At 26.3% G+C, this 23,651-nt stretch overlaps 3 protein-coding genes across 6 annotated transcripts; 1 reads left to right on the forward strand and 2 right to left on the reverse strand.

Annotated features, from left to right (window-relative positions):
• Positions 1-89: 89 nt before the first annotated feature.
• Positions 90-3,751, reverse strand: LOC132951645 (guanine nucleotide-binding protein subunit alpha homolog). Of its 3 annotated transcripts, XM_061023465.1 has the most exons (7): positions 3,601-3,751; positions 3,026-3,360; positions 2,704-2,963; positions 2,415-2,632; positions 1,221-1,387; positions 1,072-1,101; positions 854-982 (listed from the first exon to the last, which is right to left on the reverse strand). In XM_061023465.1, coding segments are annotated over exons 2-7 (948 nt in total). In that variant the 5' UTR covers positions 3,297-3,360; positions 3,601-3,751; the 3' UTR covers positions 854-980. The 3 variants fall into 3 exon arrangements, with proteins under 3 accessions (XP_060879447.1, XP_060879446.1, XP_060879448.1); XM_061023464.1 differs by lacking the exon at positions 1,072-1,101 and having other exon boundaries at positions 90-982; positions 3,026-3,313; XM_061023463.1 differs by lacking the exon at positions 1,072-1,101 and having other exon boundaries at positions 90-982.
• Positions 3,752-3,920: 169 nt separating this feature from the next.
• Positions 3,921-17,361, forward strand: LOC132951644 (E3 ubiquitin-protein ligase Bre1). Its single transcript, XM_061023462.1, has 17 exons — positions 3,921-4,056; positions 7,554-7,736; positions 7,817-8,003; positions 8,086-8,274; positions 8,619-8,740; positions 9,408-9,644; positions 10,316-10,441; positions 12,225-12,398; positions 12,898-13,155; positions 13,948-14,127; positions 14,189-14,400; positions 14,586-14,739; positions 14,808-14,921; positions 14,988-15,179; positions 15,247-15,439; positions 15,518-15,612; positions 16,155-17,361. The coding sequence occupies exons 2-17, from the start codon at positions 7,590-7,592 to the stop codon at positions 16,434-16,436; spliced, it is 2,862 nt and encodes a 953-aa protein (XP_060879445.1). The 5' UTR covers positions 3,921-4,056; positions 7,554-7,589; the 3' UTR covers positions 16,437-17,361.
• Positions 17,362-18,257: 896 nt separating this feature from the next.
• LOC132951648 (histone deacetylase complex subunit SAP18) lies at positions 18,258-22,666 on the reverse strand. Of its 2 annotated transcripts, none has more exons than XM_061023467.1 (5): positions 22,425-22,666; positions 22,254-22,360; positions 21,864-22,058; positions 19,361-19,440; positions 18,258-18,646 (listed from the first exon to the last, which is right to left on the reverse strand). In XM_061023467.1, exons 1-5 carry the CDS (start codon positions 22,479-22,481, stop codon positions 18,618-18,620), a joined length of 468 nt encoding a protein of 155 aa, XP_060879450.1. In that variant the 5' UTR covers positions 22,482-22,666; the 3' UTR covers positions 18,258-18,617. The 2 variants fall into 2 exon arrangements, with proteins under 2 accessions (XP_060879450.1, XP_060879452.1); XM_061023469.1 differs by having other exon boundaries at positions 19,353-19,440.
• Positions 22,667-23,651: the final 985 nt, after the last annotated feature.

Below are 23,651 nucleotides of genomic sequence, written 5' to 3' on the forward strand. Positions count from 1 at the left end.
AAAAAAATATATATTAAAAAAAAAAATCACAAGTCTTGTTCAATGTTGATTCTAAACATTTTTAAGTTCAACAAAAACAGTTGATATTTTTAATAAATATAAAGTTTAATTTTGTGGATTACATTTAATATACAAATCAAAACTTATGTATATAAAATAGTGCGTAGAACAAAATATTATCCGTCTCTAATAACTAATAAATAAATATCAATGCTTGAATGCTAAATAACTAATCAATAATAAAAATAATATTACCTAATCTAATAATTAATCAAATATATATATATATATATATCAGTAATAATTTTGTACAAAAATATAAATTTAAAAATTTTGCTTAACAATAAACAGTAATATTATACATAGTTGGATAATAAATGCATTTAAACAATTTGTTTAACATATAAACAATAATAAAGATAATATTTCATTAATGAGAATTTTTTTGTTTGAGAATAAATATGTATAAGAATTGAGATTAAAAAAAATAATAGAAATTAGATCAAACATTTTTATCTTATTAAGTTATGACAATAATAATGGCATAATTCAATTGCTTTTATTTTATTTTTGGATATCTAGCATATTAAATGTAAATAGTTACTAAATTTGATTTTAAGGTGTAGGAATAGATAGCAGGATGTACCTTATATAGAGAAAGATAACTGTAAGTTGAGATACAATGAAAGATTTATGATGAATTTCGAAAAATAATGTTACAAAAAAAAAATTCATAGTTTCGTTTACAATGAACATAACCATTTAACAAATACCTGCGTAAATTCAAAAAGTTACTGAAGCATTAAAGATTCCAAATTTCTATGTAAAATTGTATCTTTAACAGCATTAAATACAACTTTAATGTTTTCTGTGTCCACAGCAGTTGTGAAATGATGAAACAGTGATTTTCTTGGATCGCGTTTCGCTTGACGAAAGAAATCCAATAAAAATATTTGTACATCAGGCAAACTATGAGGATCTCCTAAAACATGTAAATAATATTAATTTTTAATCTACACTTATTTATAAATAAAACGATTGAAACAATTTATATTTTGGAATGAAACTCACACATTTTTACAACAAATAATATTAGGCAAGCTTGAAAATAATAAAGTATAAATTAACATTTATTTTAATATTAATTATGTTAAAAATTCACCAGAGTTGGATGTTAATCAAAACTGTTATTTTGTATACTTAATTATTGATAAAATTACCTGCAAAATGTGGAAAATAATGCTTAATATTTGTTTCTCTTCTTTCTAATTTGTCAGCCAATAAGTCAGTTTTGTTCATAAAAAGAATTATGGAAACTCGTCGGAATATTACATTATTTACAATAGAATCGAATATGTCTTTTGATTCTTCTAACCTATTTGTTTTTCTAAAAAAAAAAAACATAGTTAATAGTTTCTTTTATTTTAGTTTGTAACCATTGTAACTGGAGAAAGAAAAATATATTTAAAAACACTTAAGATTTCAGTAAAAATGACTGAAAAGTTTCTGCCACATAATATATTTAGAGGTAAAAAAAATAATAATTCTATTAGTACCTATTTTGATTGTTAAAGTTAAAAATAGTAATTGTTAACAATGATAAAGTGGTAATTTTTTAATAAAATAGTTAATAACATAGAGCTAATTTAAAAATTATGATGAATAAATGTATTCAGTTAACCTAGAAATAGTTATGTAATAAATATAATTTATTTTATTCAAATATAAAACTGGTTTTAATACTCAAAACAATAACAATTATACAAATAAATATCTAGATTCGAAGGGGTTTTGTTGGTTTTTAGCAATTTATTTAAAAAAAATACTATATGAAATATGATAAATATGGAAATTATAAATAACAAGAATAAAGTGATAAGTGATGTGATATCTTTATATACTTATTAACAAAATACATTTTGGCTCAGTATTTTATATTTACTAGTAAACATTTTATCAACTGGATAATTCACCCACAAGCTCACTCTATTTTATCCTTTAACAATACTTTAATAAAAATAGTAGTTTTAGATATTTATAATTTACACTTAAAAACTATATTTTTGTGAATTTAGATTATTCAAACAAATATAGGAGTATTTTATTAAAGGTTTTATTAGGTACAAAGATAATTATACTACAGTAGTCTCGCTTCGCTAATTCAGACATATCTTGAAAAAACAAAAAATAAATATAAATATGCATACATCAATAAGGTCTTTTGTTTTTATCCTAAATTGTTTAAGTATTGAGACTGAAGTTATTTTTATGATAAAATCATTGATTTTAATAGTATTATAGACAATTTAAAAATGATTATGTTTAATCTCGGCGGAGTTCGGTCCTAAAAAGTCCTATTTAGCATGAATACCATACTACACATTTTACATCTTTCAAAGCATCATACAACATACCTGTCTTCTACAAGAACTTGATCAAATTCGGAAGAGGATACTAGAAATAATATCGATGTGACAGAATCAAAACATTGAAACCATTTCTGTCGTTGGGATCTTTGTCCACCAACATCAACAAATCGAAATGGAATATTGTTTATTGGAATTGTAAATTCATAAATGCCTTTAGTAGCTCGTCTAGCATGTAAAATATCTTTATTTGTTGGTAAATAGTCCTAAAATTGTTAAATTTACATTTATTAAATTATTACTGAATGTCAAATTAACTGTTAAAAGTATAACTTACACTTCTAGCAATATTTTCAATATTATCAAGAAAATATTGTACTGAATCACTAAGTTGAAATTCTCTCCTCCGTTCAAATGCTCTTTTAATAGCAGCATCTTTCCACAAGCAGTACATTGATGGAGCATATGACTGGAATAATCGTGTATCCAAAGTGGTACGATTGTCAAAACTCAAAATAAATTCACCATTTTTATTATTATCAGGGTTTTCCCATGGTATACCTAACTTTTGCCTAGCATCTGCTAATACTTTCATGCCTATTTAAAATTAAAAATTGAAATAAATCATCTTATAAAATTGTATTGACAACTATTATTACCTCTTAATATATTTTGATAAATTATGTGCTGGTATTCAATGACAAGTTCAGGTTCAAAATGTATACCGTGAATAATGCGCATTTGCTTAAGGAATGTTGATTTACCGCTCTCACCGGCTCCCAACAATAGTAACTTTACTTGTCGACGCAACAGGTGTTTATCTTTGTCTATAAGTTTATCAATCTCTTTACTTCTATACCGTTGTTCCACTTCTTCAGCGCTGAACTTGAATCGCAGACAACACGGACACGTAATTGTACATCTTGCCATTTTTCAGGTCGTATCATCTTTTTCCATGAAACAAATCAACAAAGGTTAGAAGTTCCTTTGATTTCTAAAAATATAAGTGTGAATTAACTTTCAAACTTTTTCTTACAAATATATTTGCAAGCATAGCTAATACTTAAGCAAACTATAACTCAATTCAAAAACCGGCTATTCAATCATATTAATTATATTAATTGAATAACAATAGAACAATATGAAAAAGGGTGGACTAGGATAACCATTTAAAATATACTACCGTACAATATAAGTAATACTCATAACATAGATACATAGTCAAATAACTTACACAGTCCAGAAAAAAAGCATGCCTCATATTTAATCATTTAGATAATTAATTTGAATATTATACTCTGCTTGGCAATAACATGTAATAACGTCAACTTCCAAATTACTAATATAAATAATATTAAATACTCTACTTTTTGGGGCTTGTATCATGAATTTCTTTTATTGTGTGTGTTTGTATTGATAAGGAGATAACATAATATTTCCACGGCACTGCGTATTAACGCCATCTTGCGGCCTATTTAATAACTATTTAGAATAATTATCATTTTAATATTCGATCTTTATCTTAACACTAAATACAAATCAGAAATTCAGAACACAAACAATCGCGATCGCCAAACTGTAGAACATCAACAACTACATTCGACAACGTTTATAATTTAATAATTGGAACTATTCTATTTTTCAGTTTTAATTTCTAAATATTTATTCAAAATGACTTATTGTACTACCGGTATGTATATCACTTTATTAAACTTAATAACAAATTGTACACATTCTGTAATTTTCAAAAAAAATGAAATTATTTGGAGTTTGGCTCTCCTATAACACAATACTGTAACAATTGACCGTAGGAAATACCATAAATGAACAACCAATCTATTTATAATTAACAACGAATTAAGAGTTTTAAAATTGCAATGTTCAGTGAGCTATTTTTTTCCCATGTTAAATTGATTTACGCATCTATATATTGTTGCTCGTACTGTTGTTCCATTATAGCTCAATTGTTTATTTGTATTCAAAGATTTCATTTTTAACGATAAAGTTAAAATGTTATAGTTCAGATTTGAAATACTTGTGTTCAAAAATAAACAATTATTTAAAAGGTAATAATATATTATTTACATCCAATACCTATTATCTTATAAAATTTAACAAGGAATGAGTTAAAGTTTAAGTGATGCTATTGAATTGCTTTCTAAAATAATATTGTGGATATGAATAATTTATTTCTTTAAATAGATGTACTGCTTGGCTTAACTTTTTTTTTTTATTAGATGTGAAATCATAAACAATATAATAGGTACCCGCAGTACATATATTACTATCAATAACTTTTAGGTCTATGACCTATGTTGACAACATGAAAATATACAAAATTAAATAACAATATTATAATATGACTTAATGACCAATTAAAAAAAAAAAAAGAAAGCTAAACAATTGTCCCTTGAACATAATAGTACCTACTTATGGTATAATTTAAAACGCTTCTCTTCTAATTTCAATCTAACCTATTCTCTCAAAAATTTATACTATGTGCTTGTAAGGCCGATAATAGAATATGGTTCCAGTCTTTGGGATCCGTATACAACCTCAGACTCTTCCCTACTTGAGCGTGTTCAGCGTAAATTCCTTAATTTTGCATCATTTAGTCTTAATATCCATCGTGAACCTCACGATTATTCCCCAGTCTTGCTCCACTTACAACTTAGTAGTCTTTCCGATAGAAGAGTCTTAGCCAACATTAACTTCCTAAATAAACTTACGAATGGTACCATTAACGCTCCCGAGCTTCTCGCTGAGGTAAACTTTTGTGTTCCAAGTAGATCTTCCAGGCTAACGGCCCCCTACTACGTTCCTCGTCACACCACTAACTATGGCCGAAACCACCCTATCCACCGAATGATGCGTTTAGCAAATGAGAACCTCTCTAATCTTTAAGCCTTAGTCTTTGTAATATCAAATTTATTATAATGTTTATCTGTTATCTTATTCCGTTCAACTGTACTTTGGGCTAGTCCCGTAATGTAAAATAAATAATTTATACAAAAAAAAGCTAGAAACGACAAAAATACATTATAGATAATATGCTCCTTTTAGAAACAATACTTATAAATGATAACTGTTGTTTGATTATAAATGTCATCAAATAAAATATGGACCAAAAGAAAATACTAGAATTGTATTTATAAAGATTTCTGTAAGTCTCGACTTAATGAAGAAATGTTTTTTTTTTATTTTGTAATTATATTAGTTATTTTTTTATCATTAATTCTATGAACAGAGTTTTTGGGTAGTATGAGTATAATGTGTTGTGTTGTCCACTTATAAAAAGAAAATCAAATGTAAACTTAGTACTTTAAAGAAGTTCAATTTTCTCATTTGGATATTATGTGAAAACACTAAACAACCATTTGAAATTTTATAATCCTAATCAAGCAATTATTATTAGTAAAAAAATGTATTATTAGTAACCTTTCAAGAGAAGTATAGAAAAATTATAAATATAATTCATTGAATTTATTAATATATCTTAACTAATCAAATTAACAGTATGTGCCAATTTAAACACTAGTGACTAGTGAAAGCCAGAGGCATGCTGGGGGGGGGGGGTTAGGGATTATATCCCCCCCACAATGTTGTTTTTTTACCGACCTACAGAAAACAACTTGTTCGTTATTACAGCTATTAAGAGTTATTAATTTTTCTAAATTATTAATTTTACTCGTTGAGTCAACAAGCTTGAAATTTAATACGAGGCTCCTAATATATTCTTACAATGGCAGTTGAAAAATATTTTTAAAAAAATCACAACTTTTTTATTAGCAATTAGTTTGAATTTTGATAAATTGTGTAAAAATCACGAAAATGTGCAAACTATTTTGAGTTAGAAATTCATACAATTTTTTATCTAAGTATCTAACATTTGATAATTTAGTACAAGATTCCTCATAAAATTATCTACCTTTATCAAAAAAAAAATGTTTACCGGCAACTCAAATTAAATTTTTATGAGCGCCTGAAGTTCAAGTTTTAACATCATTGGATATTCACTTGATTTCTCATGTAGCGATTTTCTTATATTGAATTTTTTTTTATGTAATATATATGATATCAATAAATTTTTATTTGTTTGGTCTAAAATCGTGAAAATATAATACACGGCTCCTAATATATTTTTACAATGGCAATTAAAAAATATTAAAAACACATGCACAATTTTTTTTTAAATATTTAATGTTTTAATTTCGACAAAATGTATTAAACTTAAAATTTAAAAAGCGGGTCAATGTATAATGGATTGTATTAAACTTGAATTTAATGATATAATATCTTTGTATAAGAAAAAATGATTCTGAGCGGAGACGGTTTGTCAGTCTGGATATTTTATATTGTTATTATTTAATACCTATAGCCTTTAAGTTGAATTAATATTATAATATTATTATTTTTTATTCGTTTCTATGGTGATGAACAAAGCATTAGAAATTAAATTCATGTTTTTAGCGGTTTTTCTCAGTGGCTTTTCTGTGGCATTAAATTACTATTGAGTAAATTGAAAAATTACCTCTTTAAAGTACCATCTTGATCCAATTTGCTAAAATATAAGATAATATATGTTGAAATCAAAAAAGTGCTTTTAATAGAAATTTAAAAAAAAAATAAATAAATAAGTACCATTGTAAAACCACAAGTTTCTAAAATAATTTTGCAGTTAAAAATGTATATATATTAATAATAACAATATAAGTATAATATAAAATATCTTAGGCTGCCAAACTGTCTCTGTTCAGAAGCGTTTTTTGCACACATGATATAAATAATTAAATTCAAATTTACAGTCACCCACTTGTAGCCTACTGTACAGCGAGCAACTTCCACTTACCCCCTTTTTTTTTTTATTTATTAAAAAAAAAAATGTTGTCCCCCCATTTTAAATTCTTGGGCATGCCACTGGTGAAAGCAATACTTGAGTGTAATGGAAAATAATATATTATCATGTGCATCAATATGGAATAAAATAAAACAAAATATGATTTGTAAATGTGGTGTTCTATATAAATGGTCAAGCATGTTTGAACTAAGTACAAAAAAAAAATGATTGAAATAATTATAATGATTTAGTAGTGGTCTGTTATATTAATATATGATAAATTGAGATTTTATTTTAATTAAATGCATAAACAGTACAATAAAATAAAATTTACCTAATTTGCTTTTCAGAAAATATATTTTAAATAAGACCGTACAAAATTTAAAATGTCTAAGAGAAACAATGATGAAGGGGGCTCAGAAGAACCACCAATGAAAAAAGTTCAGTTTGAGCCTGTTAGACTTGGCCCTATTTCTACCATGGAAGATTTAGATATGAAAGTACTACAATACCAAAATAAAAAACTAGCTCAGGTTAGTATAATATTTTAAAAACACAATTTTTTATTAAAATAGACTTAAAAATTATTTTATTAAAAAATCTTAAATTTTAGAGATTAGAACAAAGAAATAGACTGGAAGCAGAACTAAGAAATAGAATAGAACAGTTAGAAAAACGACAAACGCAAGATGATTCTGTTTTAAATGTTGTAAATCGTTATTGGAATCAATTAAATGAAGATATTCGTGTGCTATTACAAAGGTTTGATGCTGAAACAGCTGACGAATTAGAGAGCAAAAGTAATTTTATTTTTGCTAAGAAATAATTTTTATTCAAAATAAATAATAGATTAATATATTTAACTCAATAATTTATTTTCAGATGAAAGTGAAGCTACAACTTCATTCTTAGTACAGTTATCAACATGGGATAAGGAAGAATTAGATGAAAAATTAGCTAATCGAGTACAAGTATCAAAACGAGCAGTGGCAAAAGTTATACAAGCTTTTGATAGGCTCATGCAAAGGAATGAAAAAATTACACTTGCTCTAAAAGGAGAGTTGGAAGGAGGTAAGAATTATTTAAACTTAATATTTATTGAATTGTACATTTAAATCTAATTGAAACGAGTTATATTTATATGCCAATATTAATTAAACCATAAAATATTTAAAAATATATATATATTCACTGAATACTAAAATATGGCGATTAATAATGTTAGCTAATATCACCGTCTATAATGTATAACAATTATTTATTTCAGTATTAATAATATTTAAAATGCTATATATATATCACTATTCTTTTGTTATACTTAATTGCGTAATTATCTACTTTATAAAGATGTAGCATACATGTTACACTTTTTTTAACATAATAATCATATATCAAATAAATATGAATTTTAATAGAAGAAGCTCCTAGTATGGATGAAACAGTTCGTCAAGCAAATAGTGAACTTCAAGCTGAGAATCAGAAGTTGCAAACATTAAATACCTCTTTACATAAAAAGTATCATACAATGTCATTGAAGGTGATAACTTTGATTATAAATTATATACAATATTGTGTCCCGTGAAGAAGTGACCAGCTGGCGTCATATGAAAGTATACCTTAAGTTATGAAAAAAAAAACAAGGGTGAGGGTCTAACTTTTTTAGTTACGTTTACTGACGTATCTTCGAAACTGTTCAACTTTTTATCATAATTTTTTTGTTATTTTAAGTTATTTTATTGTGCTATCAGCTAACATAAACAATCAAACCAGAAATATACAAATTATTTTTATTAAATTAAAAAAAGTAAAAAATTACCATTTTTTAAAAAAAATTAATGAAAATAATTTGTACATTTCTAGTTTGATTATGTTTGTTAGTTGATAGCACAATAACATAGCTTTAAAATAAAAAATAAATTACGATTAATGTTGAAAAAATTTGAAGATAAATCATAAAATGTGCGGTAGGTTCGATTTGCTTATAAAAATGTTGAAGTGTCCATAATTGAAAAAATACAAAAGTAAGACTCACCCTTTAAAAGGGTTTTTATCATAACTTAAGGTAAACTATCATATGACGCCAGCTGGTTACTTCTTGACAGGACACATTATATAATATTTAGATAATTTAGTTTTAAAAAATATTTATTTAAACTTTGAGTTGTATAAAATGGTTATTAATGTATATCTTGTTATTATTTTAGTTGGCAGGCTTACAAGACAATGTAAACTGCAAAGAAACAGAAGTTGCTGAAATGCGAAATCAGATCGAAGAGTTGCAATACGAATATCAAAAAATTCTTGATCGAAATTATAAATTGGAAACACATTTAGCAGATTCAAGAGATAAGTTAAAAGGATTGGAAGCAATGCAAATTGATGACAGAGTTATTTCGAAACCGGATACATCAATTGCACAATCAAGCGTATCACTGCAAAAGGTATGTGGTATGATTGACATTATTTTAAAAGGTTTATCATATAAAAAAAAACCTCTGACTTAGTTAGAAATAGTACCAATTATTTATTTATTATTTAAATTAACTTACAAAAATGATCAGAGTATAGTACAAAAACTAATTTTTGTGTTACTAAAATTAATTAATTTTGTTCCATATTATAATAAAATAGATTTTATATTATAATATGTCAATGTATAAGGCCTGATAATTACTTATTAATTATTTATTTATATAGTAATATTTAATTTACACAGTAGTGATTCTTTTATTATAATATAATAAAATACCTATATATGTATCAGTGTTTATTACATTATCAGGCATTAAATATTTGACAAATTTCTGTGTTAACATTTAATTGTGACACATTCAAATTGTTTTATATTCTTTACTCTATGTAATTAAAACATTACTGTAGAGCGTTACCATTTTACAGCAGATTTAATTCAATTGACCTGATGTCAGTTATATTTGACAGGCGTTTAGATGGTTAAGCGTCGTCTATAGTAGACAGACACACTTTGAAAATATTTATTTGTCTGCTATAGCCGACAGTTCCAGCGAACGTGATAAATATTATCATAATATAATTTTAACATATTTATATTTTAAATCCAATATTATTTATTAAATATTGTATGATAATTTAGGTAGAAGAATTTCAAAAAGAAAATGAAGAACTAAGAGAATTGAATAATAACAGACTCCAAGAACTTGATAAGTTACATCAACAACATAGGGAGGCTTTAATGGAAGTAGAAAGATTAAGAATGGATGTAAGTATTTTTGTGTATACAGTTATCTTGATAATTCTTCAGTACCATGGACAGTAACTCATCCACTAACACCCACTACCAAATTATTAAATTTTTTAAAAAATAAAATTTATTTATTATCATTACAATATGTATTTTGATTGAAACTCTTTGATTGTATTGGTTTGAAATAATTATTATTAGTTATTGTTGATTTTTCATATTAAACATTTTGTTGAAATTCCTTCTTTCTGCACTCTTTTAAGCTTTTAATTTCTTGATTTAGTACTATACTGGACAAAATAAGGTTCTAGTAATAAGTTATCATGAAAGATAGTGTATACAATATATTTATTCACTAATTGTTACCAACAAGTTTATAACTTTTAATGAAATACCAGTAATATTATTGAAAAAGGACACCCACCCACATGCTGGTCAATGTATTACAGATATACAATATAGAAAAATTGTGTTCAGCAGAACCAATTGTGTGTTGTTAACTTTAAGATTTGGGGAATTTGACCTAAGAATAGAACATAGTCAGTGTTTGTGCATCAGTTTTAGATTCTGAGTGAAGCGATGAATGTATTGATTTTACAATTATGTGTGTTTTTTTTTTTATTTTTTATTTGTTTTTCGTCTTTCATCACCTTTTAGGACAGTAAAAGTGCTTGGATTTTCTTCAACAGTAACTTTTCTGATAGGAAAGTGAATCTAGTTGGTACTTTGGGGGATCAAAAGTAAAAATTTCCCAGTAGTTTTCAAAAGCGACATGAAAAACAAAGAATCGGGAATTTTTACGCGAAAACTGTTTTCGAGAAAATCAATTTTGGTTTTTAGTGTAACTCTAAAACGAATGACCGAAGGGACATGAAATTTTGACTGAATGTTTATATTAGCATATTCTATACACCATAACATTTTGACTTATTTTTAGCTGTTTACGGACATTTTCAGTTTCCATTTTTTTTAGTTTTTTTTCTACAAATATCAATAAAATTTTATTTGTTGGATAAAAAAGCTTGAAAATTTAATACAAGGCTCCCGATATAGTGTTACAATAGTAGTCGAAAAATATTAAAAATACATTGGAACAATTTTTTTTTATAAGCATTTAAAGTTCAAATGTTGACAACATTTATCAAATTTATAATTTAATGATTATTTTGTAGTTAAAAATTTAATGTTCATTTTATAGCTAGGGATTGAAAATTTAAAACAAGGCTCCACGTAAATAGGTTATTTATAAATTACTTTATTCACAATAATTTCATCAAATATACTTGGTAATATCATAGGCTGACTGACCGTTTTTGCTCAGAATCATTTTTCTTATACAATGATATATCATTGAATTCAAATTTAACACCATCCATTACAGTGACCCACTTGTCACCTACTGTACAGCAGAGCGACATTTACTTACCCACCTTTTTTTTTACATTAGTTTTACTTTTAATGAAGTTATGAGAATTTTAAAAATCTTTAAAAAAAAGAATACCCACGTATAAGCACAGACAATGTTTGATAATGTGTCAATCCACTCTAATTCTAAATCTTACAATACAAAACTAGTTAGGTTAGAATGCAAATGTACTATGTTGTACATTTATAAATTGTAAGCCCAACATGTGGCTGTGGTGTACTCTTAAGATGGCTACAAACAGAATACATGTATAAAGGTCACAATAAACAAAAAATGTTATTGAAGCCGGCATCTTTACTTAGGGTGCTAGATTAGCAATACTATTTTATATTTTATATTTAAGTATTAAATTATAAACTTTTGTTTGTACTTTAGCTTAGGCAACTTCCTGAAAATGTAATCATTGACACAACAGAATATAAATGTATCCAATCACATTTTTCTGTGTTGTACAGTGAATTTATGTTAATGAGAAATCAACTACTTGAATCAACTGGATTACTTCAAAACAGTAAAAATACTCATTTGCGCCAAATGGAAGTGATGGAGGTAAGTTATTCTGTCTATAAATGCAACAATTTTAAATAATAAAATAACTATTTATAACACTACCAAAAAATATTTGAATTTTATTTATAACAAGGTTCCATAATAAGTAAGTTATTCTGTAACCAAAAAATCTCAAAGATATAAAAACGCAGTTTTTTTTTAGAGTAATTTTCTGTTCAAATTTGAATTAAATTACATATTAAATAACCAAGAATAACGATTTTAGTTATTTTGTTGTAATTTTATAATATTAATTCAATTTACCGGCTACAGTTTTAATAATAACAATATAAATATAATATAAAATATCCAAACTGACAAACCGTCGTTTTTTGTGTACAATGATATTATATTATTGAATTCAAATTTAATACTATCCATTATGTCCATTTGTAACTTAACTTACAGCAGAAGAACATCCACTTACCGCTTTTTTTTTTAAATTATGCTTATAATTTTTTGTATTGTATTCATTATAATATAAGATTAATTTTTATAGAGTGATGAATTATCAGCTCAAAAGAAATTACGTTCAGAATTGATGAATTCTGAAGATGTTAATGCTCAATTGCGTAAAGAATATGAAATGTTACGTATTGAATTTGAACAGAATTTGGCGGCTAATGAACAAACTGGACCCATAAATCGAGAAATGAGACACTTACTATCATCGTTACAAAATCATAATAACCAGCTTAAGGGTGAATTGCATAGATATAAGCGTAAATATAAAGATGCCAATGCAGAAGTACCAAAGGTAAAATTTAATTAATTGTTATAATTTATAAATTTTATTTGGAATCAGTGGTGTGGTGGTGGTAATCATGTGTTTTTAGTGGCAGCTACTTAGTTTTAATGAATTGGTAGGTAGGTTGTTAAGGCAAGGAAGCAAGATTGTTCAAAACCTAAAAGAGTATTTACTAAAGAAGTAAAAAGCAATTAATAATTACTCTTTAGTCTTTACTTATAATTATGTTATATTAAATATATGTATAGCTCCATGGTTAGCCTTCAAGTCATATAATAATTAATAATTATTAAATACAAACAAAATGTTACATGGTGTAACAAATAAAAAATGAATATTATTTTGTTACTAAATATTAGGCTTCTTCAATGATTTCGATATCGATATCGCAAACTTTTTTTCAGAAATTTAGGTATTGATTATCGAAATATATCGATAATTAATTTACAGCAAGCTAAACTGATTTTAATGCCAAAGCTCTTGAATAATATATTTCAAAACAATTAATTGTTAATATAATACCCACTAGTTACTACCTAGTACTTTGTCAATAGAGTATTTGAGTATTGAAATTATGATAGTCATAAAGATATCGGAATATCGATACCTACATTTTTTTTTCAATATCACACAATTTAAAACGGTATCGATTTTAAAAAATATATTGTTGAAGAAGCCTACTAAATATAAGTACTGATGGCATGGCTATTTCTAAAAAAATTTTGCCTGGAGTTTTTACACTTCACCATGTCACTGTTTGGAATAAAGTATACAAATGTAATTGTTTTTTTATTTTTGCAGTTAAAGAAAGAACTAGAAGACATTAAACTAAAGTTAGGTCAACAAATTACAACCCCTGTCCTAGATTCAAAAGAAGGATTATTAGAATCTTGCAAAGAAGATGAATGTGGAGTAAATGAAAATATTAAAGAAGAATTTTCATTATCTCAAGTTATTATGAAGAAAGAAGAAGATTTAGAAGTAAATTATTTATTTAATTTAACAAATTTGTTTAACTAACTATTTATTTTTATTTTTTAAGGGTATATCTCAGTTAATAGATGAAAATGTTCAAATTGATGAAAAAATTGACATCAAAAATGTTAAAAAAGAACAGATAAGAGATGGACAACAAACACCTAATAAAACATCAACAGGTCCAGCAACTACTCCAGATCAAAAGCCTGTCAACCAAAAAGACATTGTAAGGAATTGGGAAAGTGAAGCACTCAGAGATTTGAAATCTCAACTTAAGTAAGTACATATCATTATATATGAAAAAATAGTTGACACATAAGTTACCTACCCTGTATGAATCTATATTCGATACTTTACTGCTTTTTATTGTTTTTTTCTAATGTATTCTATGTATATTCACTATATTGAGTCTAGTATTGGTACTAAGTATTATATATTTTAATTATGTGTTTATATTACAGAAAATCTGTAAATGATCAAAAAGAAATGAAATTATTATTAGACATGTATAAAGGAGTTAGTAAAGACCAAAGAGACAAAGTTCAATTAATGGCAGCTGAAAAAAAACTTCGAGCAGAACTTGAAGAAGCAAAACAGGCCTTAAAAAAGATACAAGTAAGATATTTCAAAATGTTTTCTTATTAATATTAATGTCACTACATTGATATTTTTACTTACTTTAGGAAGGCAAACGGGAAGAACGGAAGAAATTAGCTGATGAAGATGCCTTACGAAAAATCAAACAATTGGAAGAACATATTGTTCAACTCCAAAAACAAGTTGCTACTCATAAACAAGTATGATTTCATATTAAATAATAAATACTGTTCTAAAGCAGAAAATTAATTAAATTTATTTTTTAGGAAGAAGAAGCGATGCTAAGTGAAATGGAAGTGACAGGGCAAGCATTTGAAGATATGCAAGAACAAAACTCTAGATTAATTCAACAATTGCGTGAAAAAGATGATGCTAATTTTAAATTAATGACTGAACGTATAAAGTCTAATCAATTGCATAAAATGGCTCGCGAAGAAACTGATACTCTCAAAGAATTGGTTTGTTTCAACTTATTTACACTGAATAAATATGTAAAATAATAAAGTTTTGTGATTGATAATTTAGATTAAAACTTTAACAAATCAAGTAGAGATGACAAACACAGTAGTTCGTAAATTAGAAGAAAAAGAGCGTATATTGCAAAATTCTTTAGCAACAGTTGAAAAAGAATGTTCAATTAGACAACAGGCTATGGAAATGCACAAACGAAAAGCGATTGAAAGTGCTCAGTCTGCTGCCGATTTAAAACTACATCTTGGTAATTAATTATTTTATTTAACTTTATATGTTGAACTGTGATACAATATTTTATTTAATATTAATAATTATTTTAAAGACAAATATCATGCACAAATGAAAGAAGCACAACAAGTAGTAACGGAAAAAACCAGTGCCCTCGAGGCTGAAGCATACAAAACCAAAAGGCTTCAGGTAAAAGTCATATCTGCATTTTCTGTTTCCATCTTACAACAAAACGCACAACATAGAAAATGTTACAATCAGAATATTTAAATTAATTCAGTTATTTTTAAAGTTAAAGCAAATTAATGTTTTATTATTTATTAAACTTTAAGGTAAGAATATTATCTTGAGTTTATCATATTATTTTCTGTATAGTTGTTTTATATTTCAATCTTGAACCAATTTATTCATCCTGATATTAAAATAACAGAGTTAAATTAATTATTCTGAATACAACATTTGCTTAGTTATGCTTTGGTAAAATTGAGACAAAACTTATATTTTATATGTTTAAGATGTTGTTTATATAGATCTTATCTAAATTAATTGTAAAAATTCTTAGCTTATACACATTGTAATAACTCTGTTAGACATTGTATTATATTTTTAAAATGATTCATATTGAGGGCACTATATCCTATTTTTTTTAATCTTAAAAACAATTTCTAATTAATTTTATAGATATCATTGGTAGGCACTGTTAAACTTAATTTTATTGCAAAACATTACAGGAAGAAATAGTACAGTTAAGGCGGAAGACTGAACGTATGAAAAAAATTGAACAAGCCGGTACGTTAGATGAAGTTATGGTGGAAGAAATTAGAGAGTATAAAGAAACACTTACCTGTCCATCTTGCAAAGTTAAACGAAAAGATGCAGTACTGACCAAATGTTTTCATGTTTTTTGTTGGGATTGTTTACGTACTCGTTATGAGACAAGACAGAGGAAATGTCCTAAATGCAATGCAACATTTGGAGCTAATGATTATCATAGGCTTTATCTTGGGTCATAATTATACTGGGAGTTTTTAGTAAGATATGTGACCTAACCTTTAGGTATCTTGTAACCTAATTGTTTTGCACTCCTATTTTTATTATAATTATATATTTTGATGATTGTTCCAAGATTTTTCTAGATTATTTTAGTGCGACATTATTCCTAATCGAATGGTTTTCGACTATATACATTTAGGAAACTAGAATTTAATGTTTATTTTTAACATTATTAACAAATTATTATTAAATGTGCTACAATGGGTCCTTCAAATTCTATAATAATATGTCTAATAAATACTATTACACTTAATAGGTTTATTTCTTCTTATGATTGACAACTGTAATATTGTTTGTATTATAAATGCTAATTATTGTTATTGTGAAAATCATTCAAACACAATAAAAATTATTACATCTTATCATAAAACTGTGTGCTGACGTATTTTAAAAACAAGAAGACTGTAATAAATTAATATTTTATATGATTAACACTTTGATGTGACGTTACATTACCAATTAAAATGAACAAACTGTTGTAATTATATTAATTTATTGGAACAGTACCTTTTGCAATGATTAGTATTATTTGTATGTATGATTACTAACTCAAATTGTTTTATTAAAAAAGCTAGCAATGTTATAAATTATTTTGTCTGGTTGTTAAACATATTAAAATTAGGATATTCTGATAAATTGCCAGTGTATTTTTAAATATTGAGACATTACATTTAAATATTTACCTATTATAATAATTTGTGTAGATTTTAAATTTAATTCTACTTCAACAAACCTTGTAAACTTGTAATGTTAGCAAATAATTAGTTTGTATTTTATTTGTAAGTAAGAAGTGGGCACCATATTGTAGTATATATAATATGAGTTTGCTTAGTTATTTATGGATTATACCTAATATAATATATAAATGACATTGTTTTTTGTGCATTATTATTATTATTATTATTACCCAATAATAATAATACAATAGCGGTTATTTGATTTATTATTAAATTATTGATAGTATTTTACTCTTAACTACCTCCGATTGACTGTAAATGAGTTAATGTGTCTAATACTACGTAGCAATTGAGTATACTGTATTTTTATTCGTCCAGTTGTTCGGTGACTCAGCATTCCAGTAGTGAATTGTCGGCAAAAGTGCAATGTGTACAATGTGAAAATCTGATGATTATTTTTTTTACACACATAATTCATAATTGTACAAAAAAATACAGGTATACAGTTTTGGAAAATTGGATATTATAACTGCATAACATAACTGCTATTGTAAGGCCAGTATTATTGAATGCAAACCAAAGGAAAATTGTGATTTTTTAGGGAAGGAGTGAGGGACTAAATGTTTAGAAAATAAAATCTATTTTGTCTATCTATTTATTGACACAATGTTAGAATGTCATCTACATTTTTCATATTATTTAAAATTTATGCGTTTTAAGTTATCCTTTATAATTGTATGTAGTGAAACGTTTTAACTTAGTTTCCGGTTATAAGCATTTCAGCCATTAGATGTCTACAACACCATAAGATCATCATTTGTATGTATATTATGAAAAATAATTACTAGACAAATAGGTTCAACCACTAGTACAAGAAATCTAATAACATTGTGGACTTAATATTCGACCATCATGAATATCTAATGGGAGGGGGGGGGATAAGGTTTGTTATTTAAAATTAATAAATTCCACTGTAATATAGACTTGGCCACCTGAGATGAAGATTCAATTTAGTAAAGATACAATTGAGATCAAATCACATTTTAGAACATGATTAGTTTAAAGGGAAAGTTGAAAATCAAACAAATTAAAAATATTAAAGTATTACTTGTAAAACATCAATCAGCGCATTTATTACTTAAATTTTCTTATATATTTTACTTGTGATACAAATTAAAAAAAAATTAAAATTACAAACTTTTTTGTATGAAAAATGATTCAATCTGTCAAATATAGATATTAGTAAACTACACACTGAATACACTAATATATATTATATTTGTTAGTACATTTTATAAGTTTTACATTATGATAAACAATAAACAGATTGTTTCATATGGAAATTAGTATTTTGCTGACCAATTCTTCAATCCTTGTATTCTAAATATTGACTTCAATTGAACATGGCATTTTATCTGAGCTGAGATAGTTTCTTATTGTAGATACAGGATACCAAATTATTGTTTAATGAGTGAAAGGTTTTTTTTTTTTAACTGAAAGAAAAACAAAAAATGAGTTATTAATAAAAATATATTGGCGTTTCTTATAGGTTAGTTGTCTCTGATTTAAACTTGGATATTTTTAATGACTCGAGTCTTGATAAAATGTCTAATGGATAATTGGTTCATACTTTATTATGTACAATATTCATAATAATAATCAACAGTCAGAATGGGTTCAATTTTTTCTTCAAAGTATAATGATAACTTCATACTTTGCGTTTACACGCTTACAAGATAATGTAATAATCGTAACAAAATTGTATTAATGAGTATACAATGTGACATATATTTACAAGCTACTCTCAACTCCCAATCTCAGATTTACCTAAATAACAGGCATTTTTTTAGCATTTTCAACATTTTGTAGTTTGTACGTATCATATTCCCAAACTTGCTATAAAATGTTAGTAACAGAGATTTAACGAGTTTGCTGTAATGTATAATAGTATTAATAAAATAAGTGTGATTGTATATATTATTTATTTTTTATTTTAGTTTAAGCATTGTAAGAGAACCATTGGCTTATATTACATAATTATTTGTTATTTATCTATATAAATATATTAAATATTTTTTTTATCGTAGTTATTCAGTAAAAAATTAAACAAAATATTAAATATAAATGAGGTTCATATAAAAATCTGAAAAAATGTTTACATTTATTATTAATAGAGAATTACAAATATTAAAAATATACTTATTTACGGTAACGCATTGGTGCTGGTCTTCTCATAAAACGCTCTGGAGGAGTTATGCAAACATCTAAATAATCACCAATAGAAAATCTGTAACATAATTATCAAATTATCAATACATTAATAGTTGTTAAACCTATGTATTTATTATATTAAAAAATATTAAAAATAATGAAATATGCATTCAATTAATACATTATACCTATAGACTATATTTTAAATATTGAAAAATGTACTCAATAAAGTTTGGAATTGAAAACATGTTTTTTTTTATCAAATGATAGAAAAATATTTCTTGTATAATTGTATTTATTTAATTTATTTTTAAATGGAATACACTTCATTTTGGCCCTTTTTACTTTTATTTTAAGTTAAACTATCAATTTATTACAATAATTTTGTACATATTTAGACAAGAGTTTTCAAAAATGCTGAATTTCCAATGATATATTATCTTAAATTATAATATACTTGAAAATACCCACATGTTTCAATATCTACAGGGGTTTATAGAAAAATAATTTTTGATGAACAATAATATTTAAGTCGAAAAGTTTTTCCCAAAATAGTTTATCAAAATACCGTGTGTCCGCTGAAACAGGGTACACTTTACCACTCATTACCCTGTACATATTTTTCAATTCTGTTTTCGGGACATTAAACTAGACTAATGGATCGTATATTTCTATGACTTACAATGTTTTTAACTCATGTATCTTGCACATGCGCAATAAAACTTACATTTTTTTAAATGGCAACCTGTAATTTAAATACCATATTCGGGTTCATCGATTTTTTTCAAGCCATTTTGATGTATCAACTTGTGTCTTAAACCCAAAATTGACTAAACTCTAGAGCTAAGTAGAATTAAAAAATTAAAAAATTTAATTTAATTAATTTTTTTTTCTAACTGTATGTACTTATTTTTTTATTCTAAACACCATGAAACAAACAATCAAAATTATTATTATTAAACTAATTACCTAACTATTTACTATTTATCTTATTTTATTATTACACATTATGAAACTGCATATGGTCTTAATTGGCTGAAACCAAAAGAGAAGAAGTGTATTTTTGTTTCCATCAGAATTATAATTAAGTACCCATCTATTAAAATAATAAAGAGCATTGGTGTTTCTAGTTTTGTTATCTACCTATAACTATTAAAATGTCATTAGCTATTTTTATATTAGGTATTATGGAACTCATTATCAGAGTCATGTGTCAATAGTAAATAGTTAATTAGTTTAATAATAATAATTTTGATTGTTTGTTTCATGGTGTTTAGAATAAAAAATTAATTGAATTAAATTTTTAAATTTTTTTAATTCTACTTAGCTCTAGTTTAGTCAATCTTGGGTTTAGGACACAAGTTGATACATCAAAATGGCTTGAAAAAAATCGGTGAACCCGAATATGGTATTTAAATTACAGGTTGCCATTTAAAAAAATGTAAGTTTTATTGCGCAATGCGCAAGATACACGAGTTAAAAACATTGTAAGTCATAGAAATTTACGATACATTAGTCTAGTTTAATGTCCCGCAAACAGAATTGAAAAATATTTACAGGGTAATGAGTGGTAAAGTGTACCCTGTTTCCGCGGACACACGGTATATGGTTGTAATAATTAGTGGGAATATAATTTTTTAATAGCTTTTTTTAATAAAATTTCCTCAAAATATTAACCCTCAGGTACCAACATCTTCTTCGTTCTTCAACTTAAAGGTCATTGTAGGACCTTATAACTTTCTCCATACTCAGTTCAAGTTGAGAAACGTAGTCGGCGGCAACACGTTTCTGTGGTACTGAGTAATAAACGCATAAAACTAATATAGTCGTACAAAATAAATTGAAACAAATAATGAAATTTTGTAAATTGGTAAGTAAATAAGAAACAAAAAAATACTATACGCCAAATATGCCTTTACACCCAAAATATGAAAAAAAAATGCACTATTAAACTTTATATTTTTCTTACTATTGTTATGAAATAAATTTATATCTCAGTCAGCACTCAGCATGTTTTCCTTCTATGTAGCAAGATAAACATGCAAAAGCATGAACTTACGGGCCCTGGTTATTAGGTTAGATTAGGATTTTGTGTTAATTGATTGTTTGATACTTAAGATTTAAACTATACACATACTACCACAGGTAGATTGCCTACCTGATAATATACTGCTCGCATAATCACAAAAGCCTGGCAATAGCAACACATTGCTGTGTCAGCTAGTTTATGTTATAACAATTAAATTATGCTCTTTCAATTACCTTTGTTAATTTATTAAAAGTAAGTAGGTATATGTTTAGATTATGAGTTTGGTATAATGTACATTTTTCAAACTACAGCCCACAGACAAGTTTTTACAAGCATGCAAACTACAAAAAGTAATCCAAAAGTAAACTATTCATTTTAAGTTCATTGCATTTATTTTAAACTAAAAATTTAAATGTGATTATAAATGCTTAGTTCTTTAAAAATGTATATTTATTATAACTTTCATATACCTTGTGTTCCCTAATGTTTTCGAATCATCTGGAGATCTATTTCCAGCAACAGTAAGGCCGATTTCAAATGCATTGAACCTTGGGCAATTATATTCTGGCGATACTAAAACAAAATCAAATGTTGTTCCACGGACTCGAGACTCAATGTTTACCTCTTTAATCAGGCCAGTCAATTCACGTAAAGTAGCGTCCATCCTAAAAACGAATAAAAATTAATTTTGTTTTATGATTAGTTGAATAAGATGTAAATAGTTTGTGAGTAAGGACTAAAGCGATGTGCGAGATAGATCCCTGTGGAGATATAAGACAAGGATGGCTAACCACATATGGTTGGGAGAGAAGAAGAAAAGTTATGGAACAAATTCACTTTAGCATATAGGCAATATGTACCATGTATATATTTGAAGTTCATTCCCAGGCACAGCGCCACGATAGTATTCCGATAAATTATTATGATGTCCCATTGCACAGAATACCCTTAATAATAATGGGCAAGTCTGAAATGATAAAATAATTATATTTATTGGTAAACCAATAGGTATTTTAAGTATTAATATTTACCTTTTCTCTATTAACAGGTTTTTCTTCGACTTTTACAAGTGATTCAACTGCAGCCATTTCTAATTTGTTAAGCGTTCACTAATGAATTAAAATGTCAATGTTTATTTGAAATTCACAGAAAAAATATTCAAGTCAACAGTAAAGTTGTAGGTAGTTTAGAGTTATATAGCAATAAAATTATATTATTATAAAGGTATTATTTATTAGATAAGGATTCTGAATATTATACAAATCCATCGGCGGAGAAAAAAGTCAAATTCACGTTATCAAACATTCAAACATCAAACATTTTAAATACAGTGTTGCTTTTTTCTCAGAAATAAACATTTTATCCAAATATTTTGTGACTTAAGCGTTTATTCCATGATATTAATCTGGATATGATAAGCTATTATCTCGGGGGACCCAACTTACTGCCCGATGACCACCGTCACCGTGGTATCTTGTCGGATTTTCAAAATTGTGTTGTGTCATTAATTCCGCGGCATTATGTCGTCTGGTTGTTTGTTGGTGGTATTAGAGAATATGTGTGGTCATCGGGCAGTTGTACTGTACTACCACAGAATAGATAATCTGAGCACGATTTAAGATATAGCCATTAAGGTATATCTTAAATCGTGATTCTGAGTACCTATTTTTTTGGGTTTAAGAATAGTTAAGAATAAGCAAGATATTTTTCAAAATGTATGTCGGCAACAATCGTCAATCAAAATCAAAATAACTAATAAGTGGCGTCTATATTGGCACAAAATATCTCTATCTATATAGTATTCGAGTAGCTCTATCCACTGACCATTATATTATATTTACAGGACACAGACTTCTATAGAAATCCGTGATAATATTATGAATTATTATAGTAAAAGCCCTAAAAATGATTATCAACAAATCATTAAACTACGTGAAATACAACAATAGACTTAATAAAAAGATGTAGGTTAGTGAGCCCTGTATTAAATTTTCACTTTTTTTTACTAACTAACATTTTATTGACAATCATAGATAAAAAACCAAAAATATTGAAAACGGACAATGCCCGGAAACAGCTCAAAAAGAGTAAAAATGTTTTCAAAATAATATGATGGTGCATAGAAAATGAGAATATAAACATTCAGTTAAATTTTTATGTTAGATTATGTAATTTTGAATACAAATTTAATTGGAAGTGGCTTAGACGACAGGGCCGGGGTGCCCTAGCAACCATAGCCCCCCCCCCCCCTGAATCCG

The sequence above is a fragment of the Metopolophium dirhodum genome, chromosome 9 (assembly GCF_019925205.1).
Source record: "Metopolophium dirhodum isolate CAU chromosome 9, ASM1992520v1, whole genome shotgun sequence".
In the NCBI taxonomy this organism is placed as follows: Eukaryota; Metazoa; Arthropoda; class Insecta; order Hemiptera; family Aphididae; genus Metopolophium; species Metopolophium dirhodum.

Excerpts from the sequence above, each read along its gene's own strand:
- LOC132951645 (XM_061023464.1), bottom strand. The coding sequence starts at position 3,296 with ATGGCAAGATGTACAATTACGTGTCCGTGTTGTCTGCGATTCAAGTTC. Across the intron at positions 2,964-3,025 it reads TTATCAAAATATATTAAGAG|GCATGAAAGTATTAGCAGAT; the intron begins GTAATAATAGTT and ends AATTTTAAATAG. Across the intron at positions 1,388-2,414 it reads CAAGTTCTTGTAGAAGACAG|AAAAACAAATAGGTTAGAAG; the intron begins GTATGTTGTATG and ends TTTTTTTTTTAG.
- LOC132951648 (XM_061023467.1), bottom strand. The coding sequence starts at position 22,481 with ATGGCTGCAGTTGAATCACTTGTAAAAGTCGAAGAAAAACCTGTTAAT. Across the intron at positions 22,361-22,424 it reads AACCTGTTAATAGAGAAAAG|ACTTGCCCATTATTATTAAG; the intron begins GTAAATATTAAT and ends TTATCATTTCAG. Across the intron at positions 18,647-19,360 it reads ACCAGCACCAATGCGTTACC|TTAAAAAAAAAAAACCTTTC; the intron begins GTAAATAAGTAT and ends TTTTTCTTTCAG.
- LOC132951644 (XM_061023462.1), top strand. The coding sequence starts at position 7,590 with ATGTCTAAGAGAAACAATGATGAAGGGGGCTCAGAAGAACCACCAATG. Across the intron at positions 8,004-8,085 it reads TGACGAATTAGAGAGCAAAA|ATGAAAGTGAAGCTACAACT; the intron begins GTAATTTTATTT and ends ATTTATTTTCAG. Across the intron at positions 14,401-14,585 it reads GATTTGAAATCTCAACTTAA|AAAATCTGTAAATGATCAAA; the intron begins GTAAGTACATAT and ends TTTATATTACAG.